The 21891-nt window shown below is 45.6% G+C and overlaps 1 protein-coding gene and 1 pseudogene across 1 annotated transcript; both read right to left on the bottom strand.

Annotated features, from left to right (window-relative positions):
- Positions 1–1161: 1161 nt before the first annotated feature.
- On the bottom strand, positions 1162–4397 carry APOA5 (apolipoprotein A5). Its single transcript, XM_006056883.3, has 4 exons — positions 4052–4397; positions 3840–3896; positions 3613–3718; positions 1162–2898 (listed from the first exon to the last, which is right to left on the bottom strand). Exons 2-4 carry the CDS (start codon positions 3886–3888, stop codon positions 1947–1949), a joined length of 1107 nt encoding a protein of 368 aa, XP_006056945.1. The 5' UTR covers positions 3889–3896; positions 4052–4397; the 3' UTR covers positions 1162–1946.
- Positions 4398–13581: 9184 nt separating this feature from the next.
- LOC102408645 lies at positions 13582–15195 on the bottom strand (annotated as a pseudogene).
- Positions 15196–21891: the final 6696 nt, after the last annotated feature.

Raw genomic sequence — 21891 nt, 5'->3', positions numbered from 1 at the left:
TGGATCCACCTTTGGGCCACATGCTGCATCAGCTCTAGATCACCCTTCCTTAGTCCCTTGATCACTCTCTACCTATCTGTTCTTCTCACTCCCTGTTTTTATCCAGGTAAACCCCTGCCCAAATTTCAGCCTCAAATACACAGCCTTCACCTTTACTCCTGCCCAGTCATCCCCACCACATTGGACCTCAGCTGACTCACCCCTCCTGGTTTCCTAACAGCCTGGTTTCTTTTGGGGGTAAACTTTCCCTGGACACGTTTCCCCCAGTTCAGTTGCTAAATCGAGGGTGTTATGGGCGAGGTCCAATCTGCAGGCTTATGAGGCCAGACTGAGGTGGGGTTCATGCTGTGAGGGAGTGTGGCGGTGAGAACCCTGTGCCAGGCAGGCTGAGCTGGAAGAATGCTGCCCAGGACGTCCCAAGGGTACAGGACTGGGTGTGCTTACCCTCTCCTCTTCCTTCCACTTCACCCCCCCTCGATTTCCCAGGGAGCTATAAGGAGCTGGGTTGCTCCAAGGAGCTGGGTTGCTCCCAGGTGGTGAATCTGTACATAGGGAATGGTGGAGGTGAGGGGATGTAAGATTTTGAGGGTTGTCAGTTGAGAAGATTGTCAGTCACAAAAAGAGACATTGTCAAAAAAAGAGGCCATTCAAAATCTGGAACAGCAGGGACAACAAAGACAGGCCACCTCAGGAGCCTGTATCTTATGCACACTGTCCTGCAATAATGGGTGAACCATGCAGGTGCAAAGGAAGGGTCTCTAGTGTGCTCAGTTGCATCCAACTCTCTGTGACCCCAAGGACTGTAGCTCACCAGGTTCCTCTGTCCAGGGGATTTCCCAGGCAAGAATACTGGAGCGGGTTGCCATTTCCTTCTCCAGGGGACCTTCCTGACCCAGGAATCGAACCCACGTCTCTCGAGTCTTCTGCATTGACAAGCAGGTTCTTTACCACTAGCATCATCTGGGAAGCCCAAGGGGTCTCTAGCCCAGGCACAAACAGCTGTCAGCCCAGGCAGAGCAGCAGCCCTCCTACAGAACTGGACTGGGAGGGGGTCAATGAGAAAGAGTAGCAAGGGACTGGAGGGAGTGATGGGGTGCTTTGGTGATAATGGTGAGGCCACTGCTTTCAGACACAGTCCAAATGAGAGTCACACCAGGCAAATAAGCTTCCATCATAATAAGCATCTATTTCACTTGTGTCAGAAGTCTAGACTTCCACCTGGAAGTCAGGAGGGAGGGGCCAGAGATGGGGAGGGCACACAGTAGGCTCCCCAGAGAGTTTAAGAAGTCCCCATAGTTTGGAGGGCTCGGTGGACTGTTTAGATGTAGTGTTATATCAGGAAATCCAGGCTAGGCTCACCTCCCTCCCATCACAACCCACACCATTTGGCCCCACCAGCATCAGCCAGCAGAGATACACACACACACACACACACACACACACACCCCATCACAGTTTCCCCTTATCATCTTCTCTTTCTCCCTTCTCTTCCTCCAGCAGAAGCTGTCATGACAACGCTGGGGAGAAAAGAGTTCCTCTCTGTGGACCAGCTGTAGTTGTGGCCACCAGGTGGCCAGAAGTGATCAGAACCAGACCCTGGGATAAAGGGACACAGACCTCCAGCACCATGGCAACAGGCTTACAGTTCAGGAGCTCCTACATAGAGTATCTCTTTTCTGCCCTCTCTCGCGACCGCAGAATGGAGCAACTCAGGAGGATTCCCAAATGAGCACGGGAAGCCGGATTTGCAAAGCCTGGTGAATGTAATGCATCCAGATGGGGGAATTGCAGGAGGCCCCGAGGCCTAGGATGACAGCCCTTTGGTTGGCCTCAGCTATCCTGTGCAAGACCCTCCACCCTCTGCCCGACTGGCCTCTGACACGCACATAGCATCTTGTTAGAGGCTCAGATCGTGGGCTCCCCAGAGCGCGTGGACAAGTAGACACTCAGGGCTCTCCCCGATGGCCCGGACTATGGTCGCGAAGGCTGTAGTTGATGTCTTCCCACAGGTCGTCGAAGCGGGCCTGCAGCTCGCCCCGGGCCTTGCCTCTGTCGGCTTGGAGGAACTCAGGGGCAAAGGCACTGTGGCCTGGCGGAGGCGGCGCCAGCTGCTGCTGGACCTGCTCAGTCTCTCGGTCAATGGCGTGAGTGAAGGCGGCAATCTGCCGGAAGGTGTCCTGGCGGAAAGCCTGGAGTCGTTGGCGCACCTCCTGGGACAGCACCTGGGGATCCGGTTGAGCCGCTTCCTCCGCATCGTCACCGCGGGCGCCAGCAAAGGCGCTGAGCTCCTCGCGCAACTGGTCTAGGTTCTGCTGGATGCGCTCGTGCAGCGCCTTGGCCTTGAGCGTGAGCTTGCGGGAGAGCATCTGCACGCAGCGGCTGAGGCGCGCGGGGCTGACTATGGCGTGCGGCGCCACGCTGCGGTGCAGCTCCTGCACGTGGTGCCCAATGCCGGACACCAGGCGCTCGGCGTAGGGGTGGAAGAGCGCCTTGACGCGGCCGGTGTGGTGTGCCACGCGGTTCTGCAGCTCCTGCAGCAGGCCCCGCGCCTCGTCCACGCCCCCCAGCAACTGGGCCTTGGTGCCCTCTCCGACCACGCGCAACTGCTCCTGCAGCTCGTGCACGCGCAGGGCCACCTGCTCCATCAGCTCCACCGTGTAGGGCTGCAGCTGCCGTCGCAGCCCCTCCAGGTTCCAGCCCACGCGCTCGTGCACCTCCGCCATGTAGGGCTCCAGACGCGCCCGCACCTCCTCCAGCTCCTCCTGCAGCTGCTGCCACATGCCCACCGGGTCGCGTGGGAGCCTGGGAAGCTCCCTCCCCTGCCCGTTCAGAGGGCCCAGCTTTTCCAGGAACTTGTCCATATCGCTGAGGTCTGGCTCAAGTCTTTCTTTCAGGCTCCTGAGGGAGAGGACAGACAATCGAGCCATCAGTCTGCTAGCCCACTCACCTCTGCTCCAAAGACATCGCTCACTGATCCTCTGGGGAATGCAGGGCGGTGGTCCCAAGCCAACGGCGACTCCTAAGGCAGGAATTACAAATGTGGCAAAGATCAACAATGATCTGAACAGCACACATCCAAATCAACACTGCTCAATTCCTTGTGCACAGAGACACCTGGACTCCCACATATTCTTTTCGTTCTGGAAGCTACAACCGGGAGTCCCCTCCCCTGCTCCTTGGTCCCACGTTCCAGCGGGCATGAAGGCAGCAGATATAGAGAAATCAGAGGCGGCTGCCGGCAGAGGGTGCCAAACAGCCCAGGACCGCCAGGATAGCCGGCAGAACTAGCACCGCTCTGTTGTCTTCCCAGGTGGCGCTAGTGGTAAAGAACCCGCCTGCCACTGTAGATGTAAAAGACGCAAGTTCGATCCCTGGGTGGGGAAGATCCCCTGGAGGAGGGCACGGTAACCCTCTCTTGGAGAATCCCATGGACAGAAGAGCCTGGTGGGCTATGGTCCATAGGGTGGCAAAGAGTTGGAGATGACTAAAGTAACTCAGCAGGCATGTTCTTTTCCCAGGGAGTACTGGGAGGTTGAGGAAGCAGGCAGCAGCAGCCATCCCACCCTCTGGTGTCTTCTCCCTTCTCCTGCACCCCTTGCCCTGGCCACTCACGGGGGCTCTCTTGCCAGCTTCTGCTGCTGCTCCACCTTGCCTTTGTCCCCGCTGCTCTGGCTGAAGTAGTCCCAGAAGCCTCTCCGTGCCTCCGTGGGTGAAAGCACTGTGAAGAGGGGGTGAACAGGGGCTGGGTTTCCTCCCTCAGGAACCCCTCAGTCCACCCACACCTCCAGGGAGAACAGGCCACCCACACCTCCACGGAGAAGGCAGTGTTGGAGACTCACGTGAGAGGAGGGCCAGAGCCCAGGTCAGAACTGCAGCCACGCTTGCCATGATGTTCTCTGAGAAGAAAGGCGAATGGAGGCCTGATGCAATTGAAGAAGCAAAGAAGGGACACCTCCCAGGGGACTTGCCCCAGAAGGGGCCTGCTCCCAAATCTGTTAACCCTTCCCTGGGGTGTAGGGAACACAAGCTGTCAGGGCTCAAAAGGACTGACCTAGTTGAACGTAGCTGCAAGGGAAAGGATATCTTCCTGGGATGAGGTGGGATGCTCCTTTTTCATCTCATCAGATCATATGGAGTGTGGAGCTCAAACTGCTTAGTAAAATTTCCCTCCCATCCACTGCCCCCAGACCCCAGGAGCAGCTCCGTCAGCCATTTCTGCCCCCATTCCCCTGCTCACTTATTCCTGCCCCCATTTCACTGTTGGGAAAACTGAGGTTGGGGGTGGAGGGAATAAGAAATTCTGCCACAGTGCTCCAAGAGGAGGTCCTTAGTTCTTAGTCCCCACCCCCAGCTCTGCTCAATCTCCTCCCTTAGGAAGCCGACCCACATCCCTCTGCCCCAGCTGCTCACCTGCTCAGTTCTGGGCACAGAGAGCAGACATTCCGCTTTATAGTCCAGGGCCTGGGCCTCTGGCAACAATCGCTCTGAGTAAATACCACGTGGAGGTTCAAAGAGGGATGACCTCAGCTGCCTCCCCATGCTTACCTCCCTTTTCTGGCACTTAGGGGGTTAAGAGGAGAAGGCAATGGCACGCCACTCCAGTACTCTTGCCTGGAAAGTCCCATGGACGGAGGAGCCTGGTAGGCTACAGTCCATGGGGTCTTAAAGAGTCGGACATGACTGAGCGACTTCACTTTCACTTTTCACTTTCATGCATTGGAGAAGGAAATGGCAACCCACTCCAGTGTTCTTGCCTGGAGAATCCCAGGGACAGGGGAGCCTGGTGGGCTGCCGTCTATGGGGTTGCACAGAGTCAGACATGACTGAAGTGACTTAGCAGCAGCAGCAGGGGGTTAAGAAGTGCCCTAGTATCTGGGTCCTTCCCCAGTAGAAAAATGCTTCCTGGAAAGTTTTACAAGGAGTGGGCCTGAATTCCTCACGCAAGTTCCCCCTAAACCCACTACCTCCAGCCTTCCTGCAGACCTGCTTGCTGGCCCACCGATAGAGACAAGCCTGTTTGTTGCTGAGGGCCCTGCTCTTACTCACTGCCCAGAAGCACTCTGTCCCCAAACAGACAGGGACAGTGTCTAGCTGCCAGCCTGAAACTGAGCAGCCCTACCAGGAGCTACTCAGACAGCCTGGGAAGACCCAGCATCAGTAGGCTTGAAGACCCACCCACCTCCCACTTTATGAAATAATCCTGAAACAAGCTGGGGGAGTTAGATGTAGTGAGAGGCATCTGGGCCAGGGGACATTGGGCCCAAAGAGTGGGAGCAAGAAGAGGATTCTCCCTGTGGGGAAAGGCTGAACCCTACCTCCAGGACCTCTGAGAAAGAGAAGCCAAAAAGCCCAGACTTCCTCTGGTGAATGCCCCCTCCGTGTCATAAACTCCTGACTTTTGCTTCTAAATGTATCTTTTTTTTTTTTTATCTGTTTATGGTTGTGCTGGGTCTTTGTTGCTGTGTGCTGGCTTTTCTCTAATTGAGGCGAGCAGGGGCTACTCTTTGGTTGTGGCGCATGAGCTTCTCATTGCGGTGGATTCTCTTGCTGGGGTGCACAAACTTCAGCTGCTCCGTAGCATTTGGGATCCTCTCGGACCAGGGTTCAAACCCGTCTACTGCATTGGCAGGCAGATTCTTTACCACTGAGCCACTGGGGAAGCCCTGTAAATGTATATTGAATTGATCTCCTCTCCTCCATTTCCACCACTTCCCCACTCACCTCTCACCTGGACCACGTTCGCAGCCCCCGGCAGGTCTCCCTGCCACAATCCTACCGATTCAGTCTACTCTGCTGTGGAACCCAGCCTTTTCTTCTGCCACACAAACCCTTGGCATTCCCTGAGCATGCCACCTCTTTTAGGACACTAAGCATTTGCACCTGCCATTCCTTCTGTTTGAAATATCCCTTGGTGAACTTATATTCATTTTTTTCAGTTAGTTTGTATTAGTTAAGCTCAGTGCAAATGACCAAAAACAGGAGAAAATGAATAGTTTAAACAAAATGGATTTCTATTTGTCTCTCATGTGAAACATAGACCAACTAAGCCTCCTTCTGTCTTGTTGCATTATCATCTTCAACAAAAGCTCATGTCCAAGTTTCAGCTGCTTCAGCTCCAGCCAACAAGTCTACCTCCCAGCCAGCAGGAAGGACATGTTCCCTCCCTTTAAAGACACATCCCAGAAATTGTTCTTACTACTTTTAATGACATCCCATTGGTCAGAACATAGTCACGTGGCTATACTTAGCTGAAAAGGAGAATGGGAAATGTAGTCTTTGTTCTGGATGGCTGTATTTCCAGCTGGGAAAGAGTTGTATTATTCAGGAAGAAGAGAAAAATGCTTTCAGGAGGACAAGAGTAGGCTTGCTGCACAGCTCCAATATCACTCTAAATGCCCTCTTCTGCCCTCACCCATCTCTGGAGACGGACGATTCCATATTAACCATGGAACATTTTGTATATTCCTGGAGTATAGCACTTAATTGGAGAAGGAAACAGCAACCCACTCCAGTGTTCTTGCTTGGAGAATCCCAGGGACGGGGGAGCCTGGTGGGCTGCCGTCTATGGGTCGCACAGAGTCGGACACGACTGAAGCGACTTTGCAGCAGTAGCAGCAGCATAGCACTTACTATCCTGCAGTGCAATGATTTGTCGACATATGGGATTTCTCTGAGTACAGGGACTTTGTCTAATTCATCTCCATGTCCTCCTCTTATGTTTGGCACATCACATAATACATAAAACTGGGTGATTGAATTCATTTATTCAATTGATTAAGGAGCTAGGGTTTAGTGATATTAAATGAGTGTCCATCATCACCCAGAAAAAGGTGCAGCCAGAATTGGAACCCAGGTGTTTATCCCTGATAGCTCAGGACAGCATGGGATGGGGCAGAAAGGGTAAGGAGACCAGGAGCTGGTTATAAAGGGCCTTGTGCAAGTGGTCACTAAAGGTTACGTGATGGAAAGATCACTCTGGAAGCCTGAAGGACAGAAGGCGTGGAGACTGTTTAGAGGCTGTTTTGAGTAACCTGAGAGATGATGAACTCTGAACTCAGGCATGGCAGTGAGGATTGGTAGGAGATAATATATTTGAAAGAACTGAAGTAGTGAACTGACAGTACCTACTGACTGGTTGGATGAAAGGGTGGAGAGGGAGGAATCCAGATGTTTCCCAGGTTCCTGGGCAAGTAGGCAGATGACTGCATAACTTGTGTCCACTCAACAGATGAACAGGAACAGTTAAACAAAATATGCTATATACATGTATACAAGGGAATATTATTTAGCCTTAAAAGAGAATGAATTCTGGTACATGCTACAAAAATGGATGGATCTTGACAACACTATGCTAAGTGAAACAAGCCAGACAAAAGGACAAATCTTGTGTGATTCCACTTATACATGATGCCTAGAATAGCCAAACTCAGAGACAGAAAGTAGATCAGAGGTTATCAGGGACTGGGGAAGCGAGAAATGAACACACATATACCACTCTTCTTTAGATTTTATTCCCATATAGGTCATCACAGAGTATTGAGTAGAGTTCCTTGTGCTATACACTAGGTTTTTATTAGTTATCTCTTTTACATATGGGAGTGTCTATGTGTCAATTACCACAATATTTTTTAAAAATGCTTTCTGGTAGTCTAGTGCTTTTTGCTGAGGCTATTCTATAAAAGGTGGCAAGAATACACAAAAGAACTATACAAAAAAGATCCTGATGAAATTCCAGCTGAGCTATTTCAAATCCTAAAATATGATGCTGTAAAAATGCTGTAAGAAATATGCCACGAAATTTGGAAAACTTAGCAGTGACCACAGGACTGGAAAAGGTCAGTTTTCATTCCAATCCCATAGAAAGGCAATGCCAAAGAATGTTCAGACTACCACACAATTGCACTCATCTCACACACTAGCAAAGTAATATTGAAAATTCTCCAAGCTAGGCTTCAACAGTATGTGAATCGTGAACTTTCAGATTTCACTGGATTTAGAAAAGGCAGAGGAACCAGAGATCAAATTGCCACAATCCACTGGAGCATAGAAAAAGCAAGACAATTCCAGAAAAACATCTGCTTCATTCACTACGCCAAAGCCTTTGACTGTGGATCACAACAAACTGTAGAAAATTCTTAAAGAGATGGTAATACCAGATCACCTTTCCTGCCTCCTAAGAAATCTGCATGCAGGTCAAGAAGCAACAGTTAGAACCAGATATGGACCAACAGACTGGTTCAAAATTGAATGTGGACCACTGGAGAAGGGAATGGCAAACCACTTCAGTATTCTTGCCTTGAGAACCCCATGAACAGTATGAAAAGGCAAAATGATAGGATACTGAAAGAGGAACTCCCCAGGTCAGTAGGTGCCCAATATGCTACTGGAAATCAGTGCAGAAATAACTCCAAAAAGAATGAAGGGATAGAGCCAAAGCAAAAACAATACCCAGTTGTGGATGTGACTTGTGATAGAAACAAGGTCTGATGCTGTAAAAAGCAATATTGCATAGGAACCTGGAATGTTACATCCATGAATCAAGGGAAATTGGAAGTGGTCAAACAGGAGATGGCAAGAGTGAACATTGAGATTCTAGGAATCAGCAAACTAAAATGTACTGGAATGGGTGAATTTAACTGATGACCATTATATCTACTACTGTGGGCAGGAATCCCTTAGAAGAAATGGTGTGGCCATCATGGTCAACAAAAGAGTCCAAAATGCAGTACTTGGATGCAATCTCAAAAACGACAGAATGATCTCTGTTCATTTCCAAGGCAAACCATTCAATATCACGGTAATCCAAGCCTATGCCCCAACCAGTAACACTGAAGAAGCTGAAGTTGGACGGTTCTATGAAGACTTACAAGACCTTTTAGAACTAACACCCAAAAAAGATGTCCTTTTCATTATAGGGGACTGGAATGCAAAAGTAGGAAGTCAAGAAACACCTGAAGTAACAAGCAAATTTGGCCTTGGAATACGGAATGAAGCAGGGGAAAGGTGAATAGAGTTTTGCCAAAAGAACGCACTGGTCATAGCAAACACCCTCTTCCAACAACACAAGAGAAGACTCTATACATGGACATCACCAGATGGTCAACACCGAAATCAGATTGATTATATTCTTTGCAGCCAAAGATGGAGAAGCTCTATACAGTCAGCAAAATAAGACCGGGAGCTGACTGTGGTTCAGATCATGAACTCCTTATTGCCAAATTTAGACTTAAATTGAAGAAAGTAGGGAAAACCACTAGACCATTACGGTATGACCTAAATCAAATCCCTTATGATTATACAGTAGAAGTGAGAAATAGATTTAAGGGACTATATCTGATAGAGTACCTGATGAACTATGGATGGAGGTTCATGATATTGTACAGGAAACAGGGATCAAGACCATCCCAAAGAAAAAGAAATGCAGAAAAGCAAAATGGCTGTCTGAGGAGGCCTTACAAATAGGTGTGAAAAGAAGAGAAGTGAAAAGCAAAGGAGAAAAAGAAAGATATAAGCATCTGAATGCAGAGTTCCAAAGAATAGCAAGGAGAGATAAGAAAGCCTTCCTCAGCGATCAATGCAAAGAAATAGAGGAAAACAATAAAATGGGAAAGACTAGAGATCGCTTCAAGAAAATCCGAGATACCAAGGGAACATTTCATACAAAGATGGGCTCGATAAAGGACAGAAATGGTATGGACCTAACAGAAGCAGAAGATATTAAGAAGAGGTGGCAAGAATACACAAAAGAACTGTACAAAAAAGGTCTTCATGACCCAGATAATCACAATGGTGTGATCACTCACCTAGAGCCAGACATCCTGGAATGGGAAGTCAAGTGGGCCTTAGAAAGCATCACTACGAACAAAGCTAGTGGAGGTGATGCAAAAGTGCTGCACTCAATATGCCAGCAAATTTGGCATACTCAGCAGTGGCCACAGGACTGGAAAAGGTCAGTTTTCATTCCAATCCCAAAGAAAGCCAATGCCAAAGAATGCTCAAACTACTGCACAATTGCACTCATCTCACACGCTAGTAAAGTAATGCTTAAAATTCTCCAAGCCAGGCTTCAGCAATACATGAACCGTGAACTTCCAGATGTTCAAGCTGGTTTTAGAAAAGGCAGAGGAACCAGAGTTCAAATTGCCAACATCCGCTGGATCATGGAAAAAGCAAGACAATTCCAGAAAAACATCTATTTCTGCTTTATTGACTATGCCAAAGCCTTTGACTGTGTGGATCACAATAAACTGTGGAACATTCTGAAAGAGATGGGAATACCAGACCACCTGACCTGCCTCTTGAGAAACCTGTATGCAGGTCAGGAAGCAATAGTTAGAACTGGACATGGAACAACAGACTGGTTCCAAATAGGAAAAGGAGTACATCAAGGCTGTATATTGTCACCCTGCTTATTTAACTTATATGCAGAGTACATCATGAGAAATGCTGGACTGGAAGAAGCACAAGCTGGGATCAAGATTGCTGGGAGAAATATCAATAGCCTCAGATATGCAGATGATACCACACTTATGGCAGAAAGTGAAGAGGAACTAAAAAGCCTCTTGATGAAAGTGAAAGAGGAGAGTGAAAAAGTTGGCTTAAAGCTCAACATTCAGAAAACAAAGATCATGGCATCTGGTCCCATCAGTTCATGGCAAATAGATGGGAAAACAGTGGAAACAGTGTCAGACTTTATTTTTTTGGGCTCCAAAATCACTGCAGATGGTGACTGCAGCCATGAAATTAAAAGACACTTACTCCTTGGAAGGAAAGTTATGACCAACCTAGATAGCATATTCAAAAGCAGAGACATTACTTTGCCAACAAAAGTCTGTCTAGTCAAGGCTATGGTTTTTCCTGTGGTCATGTATGGATGTGAGAGTTGGACTGTGAAGAAAGCTAAGCGCCGAAGAATTGATGCTTTTGAGCTGTGGTGTTGGAGAAGACTCTTGAGAGTCCCTTGGACTGCAAGGAGATCCAACCGGTCCATTCTAAAGGAGATCAGTCCTGGGTGTTCATTGGAAGGACTGATGCTAAAGCTGAAACTCCAGTACTTTGGCTACCTCATGCAAAGAGTTGACTCATTGGAAAACACCCTGATTCTGGGAGGGATTGGGGGCAGGAGGAGAAGGGGATGACAGAAGATGAGATGGCTGGATGGCATCACCAACTCGATGGACATGAGTTTGAGTAAACTCCAGGAGTTGGTGATGGACAGGGAAGCCTGGCGTGCTGTGATTCATGGGGTCGCAAAGAGTTGGACACGACTGAGCAACTGAACTGAACTGTACATCAAGGCTGTATATTGTCACCCTGCTTATTTCACTCCTATGCATTGTACATCATGCGAAATGTCTAGCTGGATGAAGCACAAGCTGGAATCAAGATTGCCAGGAGAAATATCAATAACATCAGATATGCAGATGACACCACTGTTGTGGCAGAAAGCAAAGAAGAACTAATGAGCCTCTTGATGAAAGTAAAAGAGGAGAGTGAAAAAGTTGGCTTAAAACTCAACATTCAAAAATGAAGATCATGGCATCCGGTCCCATCACTTCATGGCAAATAGATGGGGAAACAAAGGAAACAGTGAGAGACTATTTTCTTGGGCTCCAAAATCACTACAGATGGTGACTGCAGCCATGAAAGAAAGCAAAAGATGCTTGCTGCCTGGAAGAAAAGCTATGATCAACCTAGATAACATATTAAAAAGCTGAGACATTACTTTGCTGACAAAGGTCCATTTAGTCAAAGCTATGGTTTTTCCAATAGCCATGTATGGATGTGAGAGTTGGGCCATAAGGAAAGCTGAGCACCAAAGAATTGATGCTTTTGAACTACGGTGTTGGAGAAGACTCTTGAGAGTCCCTTGGACTGCAAGGAGTCCCAACCAGTCATCCTAAAGGAGATCAGTCCTGAATATTCCCTGAAAGGACTGATGCTGAAGCTGAAGCTCCAGTACTTTGGCCACCTGATGTGAAGAACTGACTCATTGAAAAAGACCCTGATGCTGGGAAAGATTGAAGGCAGGAAGAGAAGCGGATGACAGAGGATGAGATGGTTGGATGACATCACCAACTCAATGGAAATGAGTCTGAGGAAGCTCTGGGAGTTGGTGATGGACAGAGAAGCCTGGCATGCTGTAGTCTATGGGGTGACAAAGAGTCGGACACAATGGAGTGACTGAACTGACTGAAGCTATAAAGTATGCACTTGTCTGAATCATCATCATCACCACTGTTTCCAAGGTCTTTTCTGTGGTGCAGAGGAGACATCTGGAACCACATTTCCCAGAATTCCCTTCTCTCTGTGGGCCTAAATAAGAGTCACCAGTGTAAGATGCAAGGGTAGAGACCATTATTCTTCACTGGTTGTTGCAGGCAGATACACAGCCAGACTTGGAGTTTAAAGCAGCTTCCAGATGACTTTTTCTTCTTTTTTTTAATTTTTTTTATTTGTTTATTTATAGCTGTGCTGAGCCTTTGTTGCAGCTCATGGGCCCTTTGTTGCTGTGTACAGGCTTTCTCTAGTAGCAGCAAGCGGGGGCTGCTCTCTAGTTGCGGTGCTCGGGTTTCTCATGGCAGTGGCTTCTCTTGTTGCAGATTATGGGTTCCAAGGTGCCCAAGCTCAGTATTTGTGACGAACAGGCTTGAGGCATCTTAGTTCCCAGAACAGGGATCAATCCTGTGTTTTGTGCATTGGCAGACAGATTCTTAACCACTGGACCACCAGGACAGCCCCCCGGGTGACTTTCTTAAGAATCACTCTCATTGGCTTTGCAAACTAAGATAGTTAGGTGAGCTTCCCATTTGTAGGGGCTTCCCTGATAGCTCAGTTGGTAAAGAATCCACCTGCAATGCAGAAGACCCCAGTTTGATTCCTGGGTCGGGAATATCCGCTGGAGAAGGGATAGACTACCCACTCCAGTATACTTGGGCTTCCCTTGTGGCTCAGCTGGTAATGAATCCACCTGCAATGCAGGATACCTGGGTTTGATCCCTGGGTTGGGAAGATCCCCTGGATAAGGAAAAAGCTACCCACTCCAGTATTCTGGCCTAAAGAATTCCATGGACTGTATAGTCCATGGGATCACAAAGAGTTGGACACAACTCAGCAACTTTCACTTTCCCATTTGTAGCCACTTACAGGTGAGTTCTTGAGAATCACTCCTTCTAGAACTAATTGAGATGGTCACTCCTTCAGCCCTTCCAACGGTTTTATCAACCTTTAATTTTCTACAATATAGTCTTTCACACTTGAAAAACTGAGTGGCTTCTGTTTTTCTGGCCAAACTAGAATAGTACAGTAGGTAGATGCAAGACACACACCCATGCTTCCCTGTTTGATGATATTTTATAGTTTTAGTTTTTAAAATGTTTGGATCGGTTGCAGGTATTTGTATATGTGTACATGTTAGGTGTACACATATGTGTGTGAAACCATTTTATTTTCTTTTATTTTCTCTGTGTATTTGCAAAACACATAGGGCCAACATAGAAAAAAATAAATAAAACCTCTTGTGAAAAAAATTACACTGATAAAAGAAAGGCCTGCAAGGGATTAGTGCCTTAGCCCCTCAGTGCTATAGCAACTCTGATTGGTCCAAGGAAGTAAACAGACATTGGGAGGCTATAATAGGAGGAAAGACAAAGAGAAATCACTGAGGGAGAAGGCCTCGAAGTGGGCCTCGACGGGGAACTGGAGGCCAGGAAGTGGGTCTGGGTGGAGGAACGGCCCCCACTGGTAGCCATAGGGTGGAGGTCATGGAGGGCCAGTGTATCCATCCATTAGGGGGCATCAGTAGAGGAGGTCCATGCATACCATGCAGAGGCATGGGACTGGGAGACCCACAGTAGAGCCAAACAGAGGCCCTTGGTGGGGGTGGGGCATGCTCATGAGAAGATGTCCAGGGTGAGGCATCCCAGGTGGTGGTTGGGGTGATGGCTGCCCTCCAGAGCCAGGGGGCCCAGCATGGGGCTGTCCCAAGCCATGAGGGCTATGGTGGACCAGCTGCATCTGAGACATCTCTAGATGGAGCATCCCACCCAGTGGGAATGGGTGAGGATGTGAGTGTCCGTGTCCAGGATGTCCAGCCCCTGGGATTCCCGCTGATGGGGGCCCATGTCCTCAAGCCCCAGGAGGCATAGGTGGGGGGACATGACTGGGGATATCCTAAATGGAAGGGCCCCAGGAGGCAGTACTGGGGGTGGGACAGAGCCAGAAGGAGGCATGCATGGAGGAGGAAGCCCAGACCCCAAAGATGATACCACAGGATTGGACGCAGAGGGTGGAGGGGGTGCATCGGCAAACAGCTGATGAGGGTGGTCAGCCTGAGAGAGTGGTTCTGTGCTGCCACAAGTCGTTCAGCTGCTGAGCCATGGCACTCGCCCTTGGAGTCCTTCTGTGTCCTCCCACAGGGATGGGGAGGTTATAGAAGTACTGCCCATTCATGGCTCAGTCGCTGGATCCAAAGCATCGAATGAAACTGAACTAATAAAGGCATGACCTTCGGAGTTGCCTGTGTCAGGGTCCCACATAACCTTGGGAGTTTGCAAGATGAACCCATAGGCACTTAAAGTATCATAAAGCAACTTGTCATGGATCTCTGGGTCCAGGTTCCCAATGAAAATGTTGGCCCCCACATCCAAGTTTTTGCTGTGAACCGATGCCTTCTTCACCTGTATTGGCTTCCCATAGAGTCTGATCATGTTCATGATGTTTATGGCTGAGTCAGCATCTTCCTCACCTAAGAATTCCACAAAGCCATAGCCTTGGTGCTGACCAGTGACTCTATCCTTTGGCATGTGGATGTTGACTACTGGCCTTGCCTGGAGAGAGAGTTCCCACAGCAGTGGTTTACTAACCTTCTCATCAAGGCCCCCCTTGTGGCATCCTGGTTCCACTTAGACGGAGATCGGCCTAGTGGCCATGGTAGAAAAGCTCCCGCTGCCTCCCATTGCAATATTTTTTAAGTTTTTTAAAATATATAAACCACTTTTAAAGTCTTTATCGAATTTGATACAATATTGCTTCTGTTTTATATTTTGATTTTTTTGCCCGCAAGGCATGTGGGATTTTAGTTCCCTGACCAGGGATTGAACCAACATCCCTTGCATTGAAACGTAAAATCTTAACCAGTGGACCACCAGGGAAGTCCCTAGGAACCATTTTAAATAATTGTATACGGAGTGACATTTCACGCTAAATACTTCAACATATATCTCCTAAGAATAAGGACACCAGACATAAACAGAATACCACTATCACACTATGAAGGTTAACATAATTCTTCAATGTCATCTCATGTACACCACATATTCAAGTTTTCCCAGTTCTCTCCAAATGGCTTTTAGAGCTGTTTTCTCTCTCTCTGTCTTTTTTTTAAATTCAGGATCCGACACACTTCCTCAGGTTGTTATGTCTCCGTCATCTCTTTACATTAAGAACAGTATTCACCAGCCCAGACACGGACTTCTTTTGAAGAGTCCAGAGAAGATGATATGAATTTAACTAATTTCCTCATCATTAGATTCAGGTTAAACATTTTTGTTCAGGTCTTTGGATTCAAAACCCAATACCCTAAAAGCTCTTACTTATAGAAGAAAACAGCTAATATATGTGAATGGAATACTGTAATTTTTCTAAATTGCTATTTTGCAACCCTCAGGGAATATTTGATTCAGGCAAGGTTCATCAATAAATGCTAAAACCATTAAATGAAACATTATTGAGGAAAGGAATGCATACATGCCTTCCCCACAGATTATGTCTCAATCACTAAACTTTACTTTTGTAGTGGGGAGAAATCTGGTGGGTTATCTTAAACAAGTGATCAAATTTAACATCATCAAATAGTGGGACAAGCAGATATTTTGATAATACAACAAGGAGAGTCAGATAACACTATGAAGTGTCTTAAACCAGATTATTTCCACAAAACTTGTTTAAGTTTCCTTGTCTTCACTGTTTTCCTGTTGCATAGCGTGTGTGTGCTTAGTCACTCCGTTGTGTCCGACTCTTTGTGATCCCATGAACTGCACCCTGCCAGGCTCCTCTGTCCATGGAATTCTCCAGGCAAGATACCAGAGTGGGTTGCCATTCCCTTCTTCAGGGGATCCTCCCAACCCAGGGACTGAACCCAGGCCTCCCATTTGCAGGCAGATTCTTTACTGTCTGAGCCACCAGGGCTAGCTGGGTTTCACAGACAGCTGCACTTTTGGAAGAGAGTTAGCCATCTATTTTTTTTTTCCTCCAGTCCAATAATTGACAACATAACCTGGATGTAGAGCAAAAAAAAAAAAAATTTTAAGTGTATTTATAAAGATGAAAATGTACCTTGTTCTTGGACTTCCTTGGTGGTACAATGGATAAGAATCCACTCTGCAATGCAGGGGATATGGGTTCGATCCCTGGTCCAGAGAGATCCCACATGCCGTGGGGCAACTAAGCCCGTATGCCACAACTACTGAGCCTGTGCTCTTGGAGCCCATGAATCGCAACGACTGAAGCCTGCATACCCTGGAGCCCATGCATCATAGCAAGAGAAGCCACTACAGTGAGAAGTTCACACACCACCACGAGAGAGTAGTCCCTCCTCTCTGCACTTAGAGCAAGGCTGAGTGCAGCAACCAAGACCCAGAGCAGCCAAAAATAAATAAAATAAAAATAAATAAATATTAAGAGGCATGAAGAACAGAGTTTGAAGACCCAATATATTCCTACTAGGATTTCTGCAGAGATAACAGAAACACTTCAGAACAGGCAATATTCAAAAGATGATGACTGAGAACTTTTGAAAATTGAAGAAAGTTGTGACCTGAATCATCATATATAAGAAGCATCCTGAGTCTTGAGTAGGATTAAAATTAAATGAAAACAAATACAAATCAAGACACAGTATAATGAATCTGCAGAATATCAAAGACAAAGTATCTTAGAACCAGCCAAAGAGAAAAGACTAATTATCTACAAATGAAAATTATTAAATTCTCAGCTGGCTTATCAGCAATATATTTTCAAAGGACTGAGGTAAATGAATGGCTAACTAAGAATCATACTCAAGTAAACCGTTATTCAAGGGTAACAGGTTAATTTCAGAGAAGGACTTTTATCACTTACAGATCTTCATTCAAAGAACTACTCAGGGACTTTCCTGGTGGCTCAGTATAAAGAATCTGCCTGCCAATTCAGGAGACATGAGTTTGATCCCTGATCTGGCAAGATCCCACATGCTGCAGAGCAGCTAAGCCCATACGCCACAACTACTGAGCCGGTGCTCTGGAGCCCAAGAGCTACAACTACTGAGCCCACGCGCTGCAACTCCTGAAGCCCACTTGCCCTAAAGTCTGTGCTCCACAAAAAGAGAAGCCACCACAATGAGAAACCAGTGCACCGCAACTACAGAAAAGCCCACGCAGCAGTGAAGACCCAGACTAGCCATAAATAAATAAAAATGTTTTTAGAAAGAACTACTCAGGATCTGAAATGGAAACAGACCCAGAGAGAAATGGGATACAGGTAACATGGAAGCAATAAACAATGAAATTAATAACTGTTTAGGTAAATTAAAAAAGCATTAGTGATTTTACATGTATTTATATAAATATGCATATGTATATATTTAAATATACATATATTTAACCAACTTGAGATGAGTCTTTTATAACTAAAAATTGGCAAAATATTAGAAATTTCATATAGTTCAACCTAACATAAAACATTTTTACAGGACTTCCCTGGTGGTTCAGCAGCTAACACTCTGTTCTCAATGCAGGAGGCCCAGGTTCGATTCCTGGTCAGGGAACTAGATCACACGCTGCAACTAAGACCTGGGGCAGTCAAATAAGTAAGTAAATGTATAAAATTTTTTAAACAACATTTTTATGAGTAGTTTTGTCTCTCTTATTCACTGTTGGATTTCCAGTGCTCAGAACACCTCTTGCCACATGGCAGGGAGCCTCAATAAATATTATCGATGAAGGGACTGCTTAAGAGGAGGTGTTGGAAACAACAAAGAAAATATTAGACCAAAGTAGCGTGGAAAGCGGGAAAGGAGAGGTCAAAGTGAAAGCTTTCTGCAGTCTTTGCATTATTCAGAAAAAAGATAAGAATATTGATTATCTTTAGACTTTGTTAAGTCAAACAGAAAGATTAAAATTTCAAGGACAACCCATTAAAAAATACAAAGAAGAGATAACTTTCAAACTAGCATATGGGAAAAAGAGGCTAAAGAACATCAGATTGACTTCCAGTAAAGGCTGATGGATTGATTACATCCATTAGTCTCTGCTCTTTTCTCAAATCCCAATAAAATGTCACAGAAGTGCACTTAAAAAAAAAAAAATGCATAAACCCACAAAGAGAATAAGAGACAAAAAAGGAATTTTGGAAGCTGGAAGACCTGTAGATAGTCAGATGATAATAACTGAACACACCTGAGAAGATGGATTTTGAAGCGGCAGTGGAGAAAGTTCAGGAAACCCCCAGATCTGTATCACTAAACTCCTGAAAGCTCAGTCATTAGCAGCCACAGATTCTTTTCAGCTGGGTTACTGTCCTTCCCCCAAAGCAGCAGGAAGCCAGAGGTTTATTCTTTGGAAAGGGTGAAAGAGCAGGTCTCTGGCCTGGGGAAAACGAGATATTCTTGTGGCCAGGATTTCCATACCTAAAAACAGAGGATTTAAGTAAAACTTTATATATTGAGTTATAAAACTCCTCTCTCCACAGACTAGCCTTCCTTTTGGCCAAAATGTTGGCCTGTTTGGCTAAAGCTAAACAGAAAGGAGACTGGAACATTCTCCCTGTATAATTAGACTAAGCCAAGAAAATATTAATAGGCCTAAAGACACACTTTGGAGGTGTTTTGTGGTCAAGATGAAACACTATAAAGTGACCCATGGACTCAGCTTCATTATTTTCTTCTAATTTACCATGAAATTTTTCTAACATATAGAAAAATTGAAAGAACAGTACAATGATCAACTTAATACTCTCCATCTAGGCCCAGTAATTGTTAACATTTTGCCATGTTGACTTCCTCTCTCTATATATATTTTATATGTATGCTTAACCCTTTGGAAGTTGCAGGTAGCATGTGCTTTTCCTCTAAACAACTTCAGCTTGCATATTATAAAAATTAAGACACTCTTCTACAAAGCCACGATACTCTTATCATATCTAGGAAAATTAATAATTCCATAATATCATTGGATATATAGTCTATGCTCAGATTTTCCCATTTTTCATTTAATAAGCTTTTTATTATTGCTTTATTATTTTCTCAGTCAAGATCCAATTAAGGGGGCGGGGAGGGATAAATTAGGGTTTGGGGATTAACATACACATACCTACTATATGTAAAATAGATATCAACAAGGACCTACTGTCAACAGGGAACTCAACTCAATATTCTGTAATAATGTACATGAGGAAAAAATCTGAAAAAGCATGAATAAATGTATATATATAACTGAGTCAGTTTGCCATATATCTGCAACCAACACAATATTGTAAATCAACTATACTCTAATGTAAAATAAAAATTAAATTAAAAAAGAAGATTCAGTCAAGCTCCATGCATTGCTCCTGGTTGTCACTACTCTTTAGTCTTCACTAAATTATTCCCACATTTTAAAAAATGACATTGACTATTTGAAAAGACCAAGCCAGTTGTCTTGTAGAATGTCCCATATTCTTAAACTGCCTGATGGTTTCTTTGTAGTGTCATTACCCTTGTTTCTCTATCTTCTGTATTTCCCATCAATTGGAATCCAACTAAAGACTTGGTTATGTTCAGGCTGTGTTTAAAGTATTTCTGACAAGAATGTGCTAAAGAGAAGGCAGGAACTTCACGTTAGATCTCATCCAGAGAAACGCAGTGTCCAGGTGTCCCCTGTTAGTGATCCTGTTTCATCACTCGTCAAGATGGTGACTAGGAGGGCTCTTAGTTGTGAAGACATGCTGTTTTCCTTTGTAATTAACATATGATCCCTTGGCACTCTGTTGTTCCTTGGCAACCTGATGAATTAGCATACATTCAAGATCTTTCTTTGAAATGATTATTTCATTGGAGGAGCTGCAAAATGGTGACTTTCTACCATTTATCCTACATGTGTTAGCTGACATTCTATAAAGAAAAGCTCTCCCTTATCAATGGGGGTGAACTACAGTTCTTCCTGAACATCAGGGCAAATGCTTAACTATTTCCTTTGGTCAATTTATAGAAGAAAGTGAAAGTCACTCAGTCGTGTCCGACTCTTTTTGAGCCCATGGACTATACAGTCCATGGACTTCTCCAGGCCAGAATACTGGAGTGGGTAGCTTTTCCCTTCTCCAGGGGATCTTCCCAATCCAGGGACTGAACCCAGGCCTCCCACACTGCAGGCGGATTCTTTACCAGCTGAGCCACAAGGGAAGCCCAAAGGAAATGTTTAAATATTCTCCTCAGTGGTGGTAAATTAAATTTTATCTTTATCTTTTGGTTGTCACTTTGGACTCAGGGAATTATTTTCTTTTTCAATTTTTGTGGCAATTCACAGTCATTACAATACAGTAAAGCCACATTTGATGCTCAATCTCTTCTTAGAAATTTGGCTAGTGTGAGCCCTTTCAAGCTACTCCTGTGTTCTTTTAACACATCCCATTTATAAGTCAGGGTTCTTTAGAGAAACAGGACCAACATCTAAAGAGATTTATTATCAGGGATGCTGAGAAATCCCACAATCTGCTATCTGTAAGCTGGAGATACAGGAAAGCTGGTCTAAGCTCAAAGGTCCAAGAACCAAGGGAGCCAAGGGTATAAGCCCTGGGATGAACTCAAAATCCCAAGAAAAGGAGATAGGGTGGGGGTGCTGATTAATCCCCAGTCCAGAGTCCAAAGGCCAGGAGCTCCAGTGTACAAGAGCTGGAGAAAGTTAAAGTTCCAGCTCAAGCAGAGAGATGGAATTTGCCCTTCCTCTGCTTTTTTGTTTTATTCATACCCTTCAATGATTGGATGATGGAGTCTTCTCTGGTGGTCCGGTGGCTAAGACTCTGCACTCCTAATGCGGGAGACCTGGTCTGATTCCCGGTCAGGGAATTAGATCCCACATGCTGCAACTAAGATCAAAGCTCCTGAGTGCTACAACTAAGACTCAGTGCAGTCAAATAAATGCTTAAGTATTTTTTTTTTAAAGACTGGATGATGCCTACCCACATTGGGGAGGGAAATCTTTTTTATTTACTCCACCAGGTCAAATGCTAGTCTCTTTCAGAGACAGCCCTACAGACACACCCAGAAACAATGTTTACCAGCTATCTGAGCATTCTTTAGCCAGTCAGGCTGACACTTTGAATGCTTCCTTGATTTCTGACGCGACGAAATTTCCCGCTCACCGGGTCCTTAGTTTGCCCCAGATCTGGATCAGCCATTTCTGCAAGGGACTTGGTTTGTTTTAGTGAAAAATGGTATTTATGAACCAGGTTCCAGTGCTTAGCATAGTGTGCTCATTGCCATTGGGTTGTCTTTGCTTGTAGACTCTTGCAGTTAATGAAAGGTATGTGATATAGGAAAAGATTGATGACTTCATATAGATATTTATAATTCAAATTTTTAATTGCAGGATTTTTCTCTTAAAAGATTGTTTTATTCCTTTTCTCTTATGCATTAATTTGCTTTAAGCTATAATACACATAAATAGTTTCTTTTAGTTTATCATGTCTTTTGACATTCCTACCCCACTCCAGTACTCTTGCCTGGAAAATCCATGGACAGAGGAGCCTGGTAGGCTGCAGTCCATGGGGTCGCTAAGAGTTGAACACGACTGAGCGACTTCACTTTCACTCTTCTCTTTCATGCACTGGAGAAGGAAATGGCAACCCACTCCAGTGTTCTTGCCTGGAGAATCCCAGGGA

Source organism: Bubalus bubalis, chromosome 16 (genome assembly GCF_019923935.1).
Source record: "Bubalus bubalis isolate 160015118507 breed Murrah chromosome 16, NDDB_SH_1, whole genome shotgun sequence".
NCBI classification, from domain to species: domain Eukaryota; kingdom Metazoa; phylum Chordata; class Mammalia; order Artiodactyla; family Bovidae; genus Bubalus; species Bubalus bubalis.
Note: the sequence above shows the minus strand (reverse complement) of the source record. Positions and strands in the feature narration are given on the sequence as shown.

Excerpts from the sequence above, each read along its gene's own strand:
- APOA5 (XM_006056883.3), bottom strand. The coding sequence starts at position 3,888 with ATGGCAAGCGTGGCTGCAGTTCTGACCTGGGCTCTGGCCCTCCTCTCA. Across the intron at positions 3,719-3,839 it reads GGCTCTGGCCCTCCTCTCAC|TGCTTTCACCCACGGAGGCA; the intron begins GTGAGTCTCCAA and ends CCCTCTTCACAG. Across the intron at positions 2,899-3,612 it reads AAGCTGGCAAGAGAGCCCCC|GAGCCTGAAAGAAAGACTTG; the intron begins GTGAGTGGCCAG and ends CCTCTCCCTCAG.